Below are 13072 nucleotides of genomic sequence, written 5' to 3' on the forward strand. Positions count from 1 at the left end.
ACCTATGTTTTAATCCCAGTGTAAACTATGAGGTCAGCTATTGGCCACATGAACTTCAACTCTTTGCTGACCTGCAGTAAATCTTTGGTGTATAAAATCCTGTTGAAAGGAAGGGAGTCTCCTTTCTGTCCCACCCTGAGAAAGGATCACCTCACACTATTGAACACCATTACAATAGCTGATTAAAGTGGAAGGTGCATTTTCTATGCTGGTAGAAGAGTTGCAGCTGAAACAATAATAAAGATTAACAATATACATGAAAGTGCAGTATTGACCCATTTCAACAAGTATCACTGTAGCAAAAGTTGTTTCTGATTTCCATGTATGTAGTCTACATTTCTGCATTCCAGTGATTTAGCTAGGCCAGCCGATTTACTTAGTGGCTTATATCTGTATTTAAAGGTGAACCGGCCTGTAGGCAAAGTGCAGATCTTCACTGCAGACTTGTCTGAGATCCCACGTTGCAATTGCAAGCCAGCTGATGAAAACCCCTGTGGCCTAGACTCCGAGTGTATTAATCGCATGCTGCTCTATGAGTGTCACCCTGCTGTCTGCCCTGCTGGGGAACGTTGCCAAAACCAGTGTTTTACCAAAAGGCAGTATCCTGAAGTGGAAATATTCCGCACACTGGCAAGAGGCTGGGGTTTGCAAGCCAAAAGAGACATTAAAAAGGTATGTTTGTTTTTTGCTGTCTTAATTCTTCCCCAAGTTTAGTTTCAGCATCCCACACTTTCTATAATTGAATTTAGTTTTCCTTTCTTAAAGCGTAAAATTTACAAAGACAAGAAATGAGTCATTATTCCTGTCTGAGACATACATACACATGTGGTAGGAGTTTGTTTCCCATGGTTACCTAAATATATAGTCAGTCTTTGCCTTCCCATATATAAGTTGGGTTCTGTGCTAATGGAACCTTGAAACAATCTGAACTAGATTTAGCAGAAATCAATATATGTCAGGATTTCCCCAGATGAGTAGTATTGCTTACCTCTCTTCTTTTCATCCTACACCGCAAATTCTTGAGTGCCCAGCTTTTCATCACGCTTCTGTGTTTTACGAAACAGATGGAAAGGACTGCTCGTTAGTCTGTTTCTAACCCCCACATTTTCTTACACCAAAACCATCCTTAATTAATACCCATCTAAGTAAAGGGATCTTAAACCCCATATTTAAACTGAGTGGATTACCAAAAAAAATTCTATCAAGGCGATGTCTGCATTTGCAGTTTTTACTGTTGTAAAAAGTAACTACTGTAAACGCTTGAATTGCTGAATTTCAGCTCTCCTAGGCAAACCATGAGCCCTAAATCTTGGCTACTTCTCGTGGTTAATTATGATTTAGCTCAGCACAGCAGTAGGAGGGTTAGGGAGGCACTAAGCACTCACAGTTTTCTTTTTTGGAGGCCATGGGTTGGCATAGTGTGACAGGCGTACCAGACTACAAAGAGCAGTGGTCTAGGTCAAAAGAAACCAGTTTGTAATAAAACTGATGGTTATGATGCTCTAGTATGTTTTATTAAGGAATGCAGTTCGGTACCTAAAATAGAGATGGTGCCTCCTCAGGCTCACCTTCCAAAAAGCACTAAAGATTTTGGTTTCCATGAAAAGCTATGAATTAGTAACTTTTGTTTTAATGGGTGTGTGTTTTGTTCATTTGTTTCCTATGCGTATCTCTTCCCATCCCCAAACCCCCTGAGTTTGATTGGTCTTGGCTTTCTATTCAGAGTACTATTTGTTGTTTTCTCATCTCTTCCCACTTCCACACTTTCAGGGTGAGTTTGTCAACGAATATGTGGGAGAGCTGATAGATGAGGAGGAATGCCGGGCCAGAATCCGCTATGCCCAAGAGCACGATATCACCAACTTTTATATGCTAACTTTGGACAAGGTGTGTGAAAACATTCCTGTTTTCTATATCTGAAGTAAAATACTGCTAGTTCATGTACGTTTGAAACAATAAATTAAGATACTGTGCCTTCTGTTGGCATTGGTTTTAGATTGCAAGAGCACCTGATTTGTGTGTGTGCTTTCTTGGAAAGACATCTCCCCCAACCCTCAAATTTCTTAGAGCATTCCATATCTGTATTGCACTGCTTATAGCTAAGAATAAAGTTCTGCGTTTTGAAAGGCTTGAGTTCTTCCCTGTGCTTTTTAGGATCGAATAATTGATGCTGGACCAAAAGGCAATTATGCTCGATTTATGAACCATTGCTGCCAGCCAAATTGTGAGACACAGAAGTGGTCCGTGAATGGAGATACTCGGGTTGGCCTTTTTGCGCTCATAAATATCAAAGCTGGTAAGGAGCCCTAATGATTAGTAGCCTTGTTTCTGATATTTTGGCGTATGTATCAAGAAATGAAAGTCTGCAGCCTGAGGGCAGGTTTAACTAATGAGTCCCGCTAATGGAACTCTGTTCAAGGACTTCTGCTGATTCAGTGGCACTTCCCTTCTTTTCCCATCCTCTCCCTGAAATTGGCTTTGTGGTGGGGGGTCAATAAAACCTCCAGAACTGCATGTGGGGGGAGCAGAGGGGGGTCATTTTGTCTCACAATCTGAAAAGCTTGAGCTGATGGAACGATTGCCATAGCACAATGTTGGATTCCTCCCTGAGTGTTTGCATGTAAGAAGTTGAGATACTTCTTCACAGTAAGTGACACATATCTCTGCGTTTACCATCCATTACATATAACAGAAAGCTTTAATAGGTAGCGGCTGTCATAGAATCAAAGAGTTGGGAGTAGTATTTTGAAGTCATTTCCCAACCCCCTGCTCAGTGCAAGATACAATACAGCATCCCTGACAGGTGGCTATTTGGTGGAAGGTATGTTCTTCTATCTGTGTATTTGTACTATATTCACAATGTAGGAAATTTCATCCTGCTTGTTGAAATTTCATCTTGCATGGTCCTCAGGAGGTAAGGTAATGCAATTCTACTAAGTCATAGACCTTTGTTGCTACCTGGCACTGGAATTTCAGCACATACAAGGAAAAGTAGAAGCAGAAGATTCTCCTCAGCATTTGTACATCTTTTTTTGGGGGGGGTTGGTTTTTCTTGTTTGTTTTTAATCTTTTATTCCAGTTCTAGAACTTCAGGTTTAGCAAAGCCTATTACAATCCAAATGGGTCTCATTGATATCTCTTATTACCAGGGACTGAGCTGACTTTCAACTACAACCTGGAGTGTTTGGGGAATGGGAAGACAGTTTGCAAATGTGGTGCTCCAAATTGCAGTGGTTTCCTTGGAGTAAGACCAAAGGTATTTCAAACCCTTATTTAGATTTCTTCCTTCAGCTGCCCTTTGAATTGCTTGGGGTTCATTTTTTACTTAATTTAAAGGAATCTTTTTCTCTTCAGTATACTCCTCTCCAAGTTACTGTGTGATTGCTATTGCTGTTGATAAAAATGACACCCCTTTAAGGCCCACTCTGCATTGCTTAAATCAGATGAAAATTGGGGGGGGGGGGGACTGGAAACAAGCCAACGCCAGGAGAGATCTGTGCTAATAACATTAATCACTGTATAGGGAAGTTTTTAATGTTGGATGTTTTACTTTGTTGGATGTTTTAATTTGTTGGAAGCCACCCAGAGTGACTGAGGCAACCCTGTTAGATGGGCAGCATATGAATAATACATTGTTGTTGTTGTTGTTGTTCTTTTCCTGACACAGTGGTCAGGATGAATGTAAAACTTCCAATGTGTCCAAAATGAATATATGTTTGTTAGGAACTTTCATAGCTGGGGAAACTCTGGGTTTATTCATACTAGTAAAACATAATCTTATCATATGGCCTATTCAGAATTGAACTGTTTACTTACCCCTCAAGAATTGTGATTGCAGCTGTTTTCCTTGTGGTCTTTCATCAAGTCAGCTAAAGAAGTTAAACAGAAAGAGGTATGAGGACTGGGATTTGTTCCCTTTGAGCATTTACTCAGTGGCATTGTTTTGTCTCCAGAACCAGCCACCTGCCTCCGAAGAGAAGTCCAAGAAGTTCAAGAGGCGGCATGGGAAGCGTAAATCCCAAGCAGAGATTATGAAGGAGCGTGAGGATGAATGTTTCAGCTGCGGGGATGGAGGGCAGCTGGTTTCCTGTAAGAGGCCAGGCTGCCCAAAGGTGTACCATGCTGACTGCCTCAATCTGACCAGGCGTCCTGCAGGTCAGTCACGTATTCTCACTATTATTCATAGAAACTTAAGTATTACAGCTGCATTGATAGCACTAGCCTCGAGCAAGAAATGATGCCTCCCAAACTTAGCAGCTGGTGACAATTCATATAATAAAAACAGGAGGAGAGCCCAGCTGCATCAGAACAAAGGCCTGTCTAGTCCAGCATCTTGTTCTCACAGTGGAAGCCCAGAAGCAGCACCTGAGTGCAACAACACTCTCCTCATTCATGTCCCCCAGCAACTGGCATTCAGAAGCATTCAGGAGTGCTTGTTTGGTGTGGACAAAAGACCAAATAAAAGGAAGTTCCACCAGCTCAGTTTGCTAAGTTTGAAAACTTGGTTTAAATCATTACTTTTGTTGTTGTTGTTGCTTGAACCAAAACTAACTTGAAACACAGTGGTTAGAACTGAATGAACAAAGCAGCGCATTTTACATAACTTCAAAGTAGTTTATAATGGCAAATGGATGCCTGGTAAACTAGCAACCTCCAGAGTTAGTCCAGGCTTTCTTTCTTGTTGATTTCAGCCATTCGCCGATCTGACTTTCTCACCTCCTCTTAAGCTGCGCCTTTTTTTTTCTGTGCTGCAGGGAAATGGGAATGCCCTTGGCACCAGTGTGACGTGTGCAGCAAAGAGGCAGCTTCCTTCTGCGAGATGTGCCCCAGGTCCTTTTGCAAGCAGCACCGAGAGGGCATGCTCTTCATCTCTAAACTGGACGGACGCCTGTCCTGCACAGAACATGATCCATGCGGACCTAACCCTCTAGAGCCAGGAGAGATTCGTGAGTATGCGCCTTCCACAGAATCGGCAGCTGGCTGCCAAAACACTCAGCCATCAGACGAGCAGCCTGCGGCTACAGGCCCGAAATCTCAGCCGTCAGAGAGGCTACCTCTGACTGTGGCCCTGAGGCTGCAACCCTCAGATAAGCCACCTTCCTCTTCAATGGCTCTGAGGCTAAAGTCCTCAGACAAGCAGCCTTCCTCTGTCGCACTGAAGCTGCAGTCCTCAGATAAAGCGCCCTCCACCGTGGCACTGAGGCTACAACCATCAGACAAGCTGCCCTCCACCCTGTCCCTGAGTTTAAAACCCTCAGACAAATTGCCCTCCACCCTGTCCCTGAGGTTAAAGCCCTCAGACAAATTATCCTCAGCCCTTGCCCTTAGGTTGCAGTCGTCAGATAAGCCGCTCTCTGCCGTGGCGCTCAGGCTACATCCCTCAGAAAAATCGCCCTCCACGGTGGCCCTGAGGTTACAGCCCTCTGAAAAACAGGCTTCTGCTGTTGCCCAGAAGTCACAATCGTCAGAAAAGCTATCCTCCACAGTAGCTCATGAGTCACAGCTATCAGACAAGCCAGTCACTGGAGTGGCACCAGGACCTCAGGACAAGCCACCTGCTCCGGAGGCATTGGGACCTCAGACAACAGACAAAAGCTCCACAGTGAAACCACCAGGATCCAAGAAGTCAGAACTGTCACCTACTGCAGGCATACCCAGGTCTCAGAATTCGGAGGAACCTCCTGTTGCAGAGATACCAAAGCTCCAGGTGTTGGACAAGCCTGCTGATCCTGAATCTCCAAGGCCTCAGCCACTGGACAGGCCCATTTCTCTTGGCCCAACACCCAAGCCCTCGGGCAAGTCTGTTGCTCCACTGAGCCTACGATCTCAGCCAGTGGTCAGACCAGTCACCCCCATAGCCCTGAGGTCTAAACCATCAGAAAAGCCGGCCACGCCTGTAGTCCCACAGCCACAGCCGCCCAACAGGGTTTCTACCCCAGCAGATGCTCGGCCCATGCCATCAGACAAGCCTTCCACTACCACAGGTCTGAGGCCTCAGCTTCCTTCCCCACTAAGCCTGAGGCCTTTGCTTTCAGAGAAAGCACTGAGGCCTGTTGACCAGAATGCTCAGCCAAAAGAAAGAGGCTCTGTGACTGTGGAGCAGACTCCTCAGCAGAAAGAGCGGACATCTGTATCCGAGGAGCAGCCTTGCAGGCCTACAGGGAAATTTTCGGGCTATGTTGGGCAAGCAGCCCACCCTCTAGAGAATTTTCAAATACACGAACAGACCCCTTGGCATAGTGCGAAAGGACTGCAATCGGTGGAGCAATCGCTTTGGACAGCTGAGAAACTGCAGTCTCCTGAGCACAGTCTTTGCTCAGGCCAAGAAGCCGCATCTGCACCTTCCACGGAGCAGCCATTTTGGCCCACAGATAGATTGTGTGCATTTGAACAACCCCTTTGGCCTGCAAGAGAAGCTCCACTGCCTTCTGGACAGGCATCGTGGCTGCCCAGAAACATTCAAACATTGGAGCAGATCTCGTGGCTCTCTGGGAAAGCACAAACGCCTGTGGGGCAGGACATTTTGCCTTTGTCTGAACAAAACGTGGTGCTAGTACTGAACCAGGATTCCCCTGGCCATGAACCTACTGAGTCTAAACCTTAGTGAAGCCAGTTCGAGGCCAGACGGGTCACTATTTTTGTTTTGTTTGTTTTTTTATTGTATGGGGAAGGGTATTTTGTTTCTTGGGTTGTTGTTTTTTTTAAAAAAAATCACTTCCCCAGATCCTTGACCTTCCAACATCCCACCCAAACTACCCACCTACATTTACCTAAATCCGAACGATGCCCAGCCAAGCAGCAAGAATGTAGATGGCCTGTTCCGTCTTCATTTTGGAAACAATAAAGCTGAAATAAAGGAATCCACTGTGGATAATAATCTCTAATTCCATTGAAATAATCAAAATTACTAACCTTGCATGTCTGAGTGACAGGCGTGCATTAATGGTGTGTCTCCTAGATTTCCTCCTACACTGTTCCAAAGAAGTAGCTTCATTCCATCCCACTAGTTGCAAGCCAGCCATTCTGTACTGGCACCTTGCATCTCCAAAACAATTCAACTGATGGAATCCTGTCATTGGAGAAGCGAAGCGAAGGGACCTGACAGTTTCCTCCCTAGTTTTCATTTCTCAGAGTTCTGTTTTAGGAAAGTGTTTTGCTTGAGAATATGCTGCCAGGGCACAACAAATACAGGTGCTTTTTGAAGAAACGTTACTTGAAGTTAGCTGAGAAGCCCAGTTCCACTAGGTGGAACTGTCTGCTCCTTTGTGAACAGCTGAAGATCCTTCACGGACTTTATAATTGGAGGTGGGGGAAAAGAAATTCAGAGATACCATCTGCTAGCATTCTTATCCTGAGACAGATCTCTAGCACAGTAAAGTCAGAGCCCCCACATAGACAGAATTTTGACCACTAAAGGCAACAGCAGGTTAGACAAATGAGTCTAATCTCTCTTCTGGATTTTTGTGGTGCATCATTGCTGTTACCTAACTTTTTTCAGTCTTTGCAACAAGAATTATTAGTGTTTTTGGATGAATGAAACTAATTCCCCCCCCCTCCACTACAAGCAGTTGCTTAGGAATCATGTTTGCATTGTTTACAGTAGTCCTAACTATTTGGGGTGCATTCCTCTGGCTAAAGTATGTCACCTCAGAAGGCGGAACAGAACTAATAACCCATTTGAGAATAAATGTTTCCAGGATAGAAAGCGTGTTTTATTAATTTTACCTTGATTAGTCTCCAGCTTAAAGTATTTCCCATCTTACCAAAAAATACTGAAACAAAAACTTGAATTTAACTGGGCTACACTGAAGAATATCTGCATGTCAGAAACAGAGGTAGCTGAGGTCATAGTTCTCACACTGGAACACTAAGGGCTGCAGCAGCTGGCTTAGATCTCTCTTCCTTTCTTCATCTCTCTTTCCCAGTCAGTGCAGTGCTTTATGCCTGGTGCGTAGCCAGGCTGGTATTATGCATAACTCTGGTGGAAGTGGTTATTGTTACCCAACCAGACATAAATGCAGCTTGCTATGGTGCTGGTTAGATATTGTTGATGAACTATATTGAGGATCAGAGAAGTTACTGCTTACTTGGCCCTTCATATCTTGGCTGTAGGAGAGACAAGCAAGCATACCATGCCAATATTTCACATGGTGGTTTCAGTTAGACACACTGATGTCTGGAGGCAGCTTAACAATCTCTCTCTCTCTCCCCCCCCCCCCCTCTCTCTCTCTCTCACACACACACACACCCCTTTTCTGCTAACTTTTGCCTCCTTTTCATGTTCTGTTGGCCTGGATAGCTGAAGTCGCACAGTCTGTCATGCTTCAGCTCCAAGCAGCAAATTTGGCTAGCTCCTAATTTGCCCTTTTTAGATTTCCAGGTGTTGTTGTTTTTTTGCACAAAGCAGAAGTTCTGGTTTCTGATCCTTTTACTTTGAAGCATATATCATTGGGGTATTCAGATCCTCTGTAGAATTGCAATAGTACTACAGTTGATCCTATACAGTGGCAGTTCAAATTCTGACCTAATACTTTTTTCAATGCTGGCTTTCCACAATGATGGTACCTGCTGGGCACTACAAAACATTCCCCCACCACCACCACCACTGTGCATCTCATCCTCTCCCCTGAATCATTTCCCTCTCTCTCCAAAGCTAGTGACTTTGCAAAGCATTATAGCTAACGGAATCTTAGTTCTTAACATTGGTTTTCCTCGAAGACCTGCAGGCTCAGCGGTTGCTTATTGCTGAAAATGGGGAAATGCAAGTACATTTTGGTTTCTGCGTGACTCCTGCACAAAGGGAAACAGGACAACTCTTCTGAACGAGGCAGAAACAAGAAGCCAAGGGCATTTTATTAAACCTTTTTTAAAACAAAAAGATCACTTTTTTAAACAAGCAAGCCAAACCAATCACGAGGTTCAGTATGTTAAATATTTCTCATGTGTGGAAAATAATAATAATAAAGCTCTAAATTTTACATATTTAGGCCTTCCCGTGAGCTGGACTTTGTCGTGTAGATTGTGTGTTTAGGGCTTCCTTTGTGCCAGACCCCACCCCAAGCCAGCTGTACCTGTAACAAGAAAGATGCCTGCACTGCTTTGTCCAACTCTGTTCTTGCAATGTCATGTGTTTTTAACTAGCTATTTGTTTCATGGAAAAACAACAACAATAAACTGTGAATATTTTTGGTGGAGGCTGTTTTAAATCTTTAAAACAGAGAAAAGTCCATTTTGCATTAATTCTCCTGAGTAGGTGCTAGGGGTCAAGAATGCGTGACACGGTAGGGGATCTGTGCAGCAGCACATTCAGAATCTTTATCTAGGAACTCCTGCTTAAAGTCAGTTGGATTTTTGCATGGCATTTCAGCCCCTGTTGTCTGCTGCCGCCCTGCTTTCTCCTTTTCCCCCAAGAGCCTCTCTGTACAGATTCAGTTTTGCCGCCGCCTCCCTCCCTGAAGGACTTGTTTTGTAGAAACAAGAAGCTGATCAATTAAACTGGGCATCTGAAGTAGAAAGTGTCACGGAGTGTGTGTACCTGCATGCCTGTAGCACAACTTTATACTGATAGCATCTCTCCAAGTCTGGAGGCTGGTGTCTGGTTTGTTATGGTAAGTAAGGAGAAAATCCCAAGGTGCAGATTAAGAGAAACGCTACGCAGGAACCTCACCCAATCGGCACCTTCAACCCAAAGCAGGGGTGGTTTCCTATGTGAAATGGGAAGAGCCAGTCACTCCCATAAGACACAACATTCAATTAGGAAGGGACACTAGCCAAGCAGAAGCCAAGTGCTGTTTGATTCTGAGGGATCCAGAATGCAAACAGACACAGGCTAGGAGAGTGCTGGGAGAGATATTGGACCTGAATGCTTCCCCTGTTGTGTACCCTTTTACCTAGTGTGAATCAGCTACCTTTCCAAGAGCTGGGCTGCCAGAAACAAAATTTGATCCTGCTTCTTAAAATGGTCCAGGCATGTTCTATTCTGCTGTTGCTTATGTGGTACTTTGCTAGGGGTGTGAGCATGGCAAGCGGCTTCTGGTGTGCAAATCTTACTCCCCATCATGTTTCTATATTTCATGCAGAAAATAAGGTGCTATAATGCTGGGGTCTAGTGGGACATAGAGCTTTGCACATTTTGTGCTTGAAAATCTGTGCCAAGAGGCCAGATCTGTGGCAAGAAAAGCTTAATTGAATACTGTGACATTTGAATCATGCAGAAAAAACAGATTTGTGTATGTTTGCTTATTTCATAACTTACTCTGTTTCTGTTAATCATGGGAAGGGGCAAAGAACTAGGTATGACAACAAATTTTGCCCAGCAACTCTCCTCCACCCATGAGTATCTGAAATTAAACCAGGAATCCCCCACCCCACCTTTTTTTATACACAAAACAATTGAAAGATGATTCAGCAGCATCCTGAGCGTCTCAAGCGGCTGATTCTACACTAGCTCCATAGTTTCATGGAATAATAGACTATAGTGGAGTGAGGTAGTTGTACTTGCACCCTTGACTGGCATTGTTTACAATGAAGCTAACAAAATACAATTTCCACCCCATTTATAAAATATTCACAGGTAATTAAAATTTTGCCACATGAAAAATACGTAGTTGCTGTACAGAATGGAGCAGATCATTGTCCAGAAATCAGGTGTTCTGTCTCTGTGCTTTTCCCTATTGGATGTTTCTCCAAAAGTTAGAGTGCCAACGGGACTGGGATTAGATCAACTGCAAGTGCCTAGGTCTGTTAAAAAGATGTTCATGTTTATTTTTGAGCAATTGGGGTATTTATAGCAGCTCAACAGGGTATACCTCTATTCAGTGCTTCCCTCTGCCCCTCTCACTTTAACGTTGCAAGAATTACTTCCCTTTTCCGACCCCAGGGTCGTGGCCTGAAGAGTGTTCTTTATGTTAAAATATTTGGAAACTCCTCGTCTGTGCAATTGACTAACATGCTGCTAAGAGCACCTGTGATGGGACTTTCCTAGAATGCATCACCTTTTGCATTATGCTGTGGCTACTAAGGTGGTTATTTGATTGGTTTAGGGCAGGGGTGAAGAGCAGATGTTGAACTCCAACCCCCTCACCCTGACCTTACTAGCTCGGGCTGATAGGAATTGTTTAGAGGGGACACAGGATCCCCACTCCTGGTTTAGGATGAATACTTTGGAATGGAGGAGCTGAGCTGTAGGCTTTTGTAATAATAATAATAATAATAATAATAATAATAATAATAATAATAATGGTGACAACATTTGGAATAGATTTTAAACATTCTGCAGCCTACGTAATTGTGCTGAAACGGAATAAAGCCTTTCCCCTTTCCACCAAATCTGCATGACTGGTAACATACAAGAATTTGTTAACAAATGCATTGAGTGTGGTGACATTTTGCAGTATTGATGGATTCCCTTCCGTGGGAGTCAGAGGGCTAGGGATGCTGGGAATGTGATGATTTTAACAAGTATTGGATTTCATGTCTGAAAGCAAGAGATGTCAGAGCACATTTCTCAAGTACTGACAGAAGGCAGGAATAGAAGTTATATTTTAAATGGCCACATTTTTGCCCCCCATGCTCCCAGACTCTGATTTTCTGGAAGATGGGATCAGTGTACAAACGACACTTAGTTCCTATTCTCCCTACTGAGGCAGTGTGGTCTCTTGAAAGTGAATGCTTACAAGGGTATTTGTGCATAGGAAACCACTTCTCAGCCTACACAGAGCATCATCTTGGAAACATCTGGAATTTCACTAACTTGAGTGGGTGCTGAGCAGATGTGGCAAGGGGCAGCTAAGTGCCATTCCTTCCATTTCTCCTCAGCAGCATCACAGGGCATATTCCTTTGCTGTAGCAGCTTATTTCAGTAATGTATGGTGTGGTGCTTTTGAATTGTCCAGGTCTGTAATATGTTGGGAGAGAGAAACTCTTCTCTAATCGCTTGACAGTCCCATCCCCCCCCCCCATTTTGTTCCAAAGGGGTTTGGGCAGCGATAATACTGGAGAGCTCTCCCCACTCATTTAGCTGCTGGTACAGAAATGGAGTAGCGTGTAGTGCTAACGGAGATGAAATATTGCATTTCTCCAAGCTGTATTGCTTTGCCCTCAGGCAGTATGCTGCATGCTGACTCTCCCAGACTCTCTGCTGGGAGTTGTGACTGAACAGAGCAATTGCAGGAGAAGGCCTCTGGGAAAAGTCCTGTTCTGCAATGACACTCCAGTGCATAATTGCAGTATTTCTGCATGAATAATGGGGAAGGAATTCTTTTCAGTGCATCTGTTGTGGTTACCAACAGTCAAGCATAATGTCTTTTTACAGAACTATCCTATTCTCATCTACGTTCTCTACAAATGGCCGGCAAGGGAAATGCTTTACAGTATCTACATTAGAAGAAGAGGAAGAGTTTTGGCTCGTGGATTCTTATTTTTCCTCCCCTGACTCATTTAACTGTGTGTGTGTAAAAACTATGACAATGAAAAACAAAGGTGTCCTACCCAAATGTTCCCAAAATATGTACTGTAATTCTTTGTATATAAAAGAAAGCAATTACTGTAAAGTAAAGTTTAACTTTGCTCTTGACTGTGTGTGCTATTTTATTGAGCCTAGATATGGCAGATTCTAATCTGCTTTTTAATCTAAAAAACAAATTGAAATCTCTGTAAGTTTGTATAGAGATATGGCTGCCAGGAATAGTAGGGACCTTGAATTTGTGGTCTTCTGTGGGTCACAGCTGGGGGAATGGAGAGGGGGCTGCTCAGCTTGTACCAGATCAAAACAGTAGTTTATAGCTTAGAGAGAAGTGGTTTTTCAGAATGATACGAAGTCTGAGATATTGCTCTCAATTATAACTTGTGAGGTGCATCTAACCATTTAGCAACTAATTCTGAAAACTCAGCTTCCATAGAGACTTAAAGGTTTGGTAAATCAACCTGAGAATGGACCTTTATTACCAATGTAACAAATAACTCTTAGGAAGCTTTTGGGCTCTTGCTGCTTGTATAAAGCCTTTGAAACTTGACACAGAGGTAGATGTCAATGGAACTACAGCCCGAAGATCACTTTCAATACTTTTGCACC

General features: G+C 43.6%; 1 protein-coding gene and 1 long non-coding RNA gene across 16 annotated transcripts in view; one reads left to right on the forward strand and one right to left on the reverse strand.

Moving 5' to 3' along the window:
* Positions 1–12574, forward strand: part of NSD1 (nuclear receptor binding SET domain protein 1) — a 63371-nt gene extending 50797 nt beyond the window's left edge. For 14 of the 15 annotated variants that reach the window (XM_079965810.1, XM_079965815.1, XM_079965814.1 and 11 more), the window contains 6 exons: positions 403–672; positions 1771–1887; positions 2155–2296; positions 3150–3256; positions 3954–4155; positions 4755–12574. In XM_079965810.1, coding sequence (XP_079821936.1) covers positions 403–672; positions 1771–1887; positions 2155–2296; positions 3150–3256; positions 3954–4155; positions 4755–6604 — 2688 coding nt within the window. In that variant the 3' untranslated portion in view covers positions 6605–12574. The remainder of the gene's footprint in view (positions 1–402; positions 673–1770; positions 1888–2154; positions 2297–3149; positions 3257–3953; positions 4156–4754) is intronic. The other variant, XM_079965807.1, reaches the window with a different exon arrangement.
* LOC307210235 lies at positions 122–3940 on the reverse strand. Its single transcript, XR_013835928.1, has 3 exons — positions 3817–3940; positions 989–1046; positions 122–226 (listed from the first exon to the last, which is right to left on the reverse strand). It is a non-coding gene; the product is annotated as an uncharacterized lncRNA (long non-coding RNA).
* Positions 12575–13072: the final 498 nt, after the last annotated feature.

The sequence above is a fragment of the Podarcis cretensis genome (assembly GCF_951804945.1).
Source record: "Podarcis cretensis genome assembly, chromosome: 2".
Classification (NCBI taxonomy): Eukaryota; Metazoa; Chordata; class Lepidosauria; order Squamata; family Lacertidae; genus Podarcis; species Podarcis cretensis.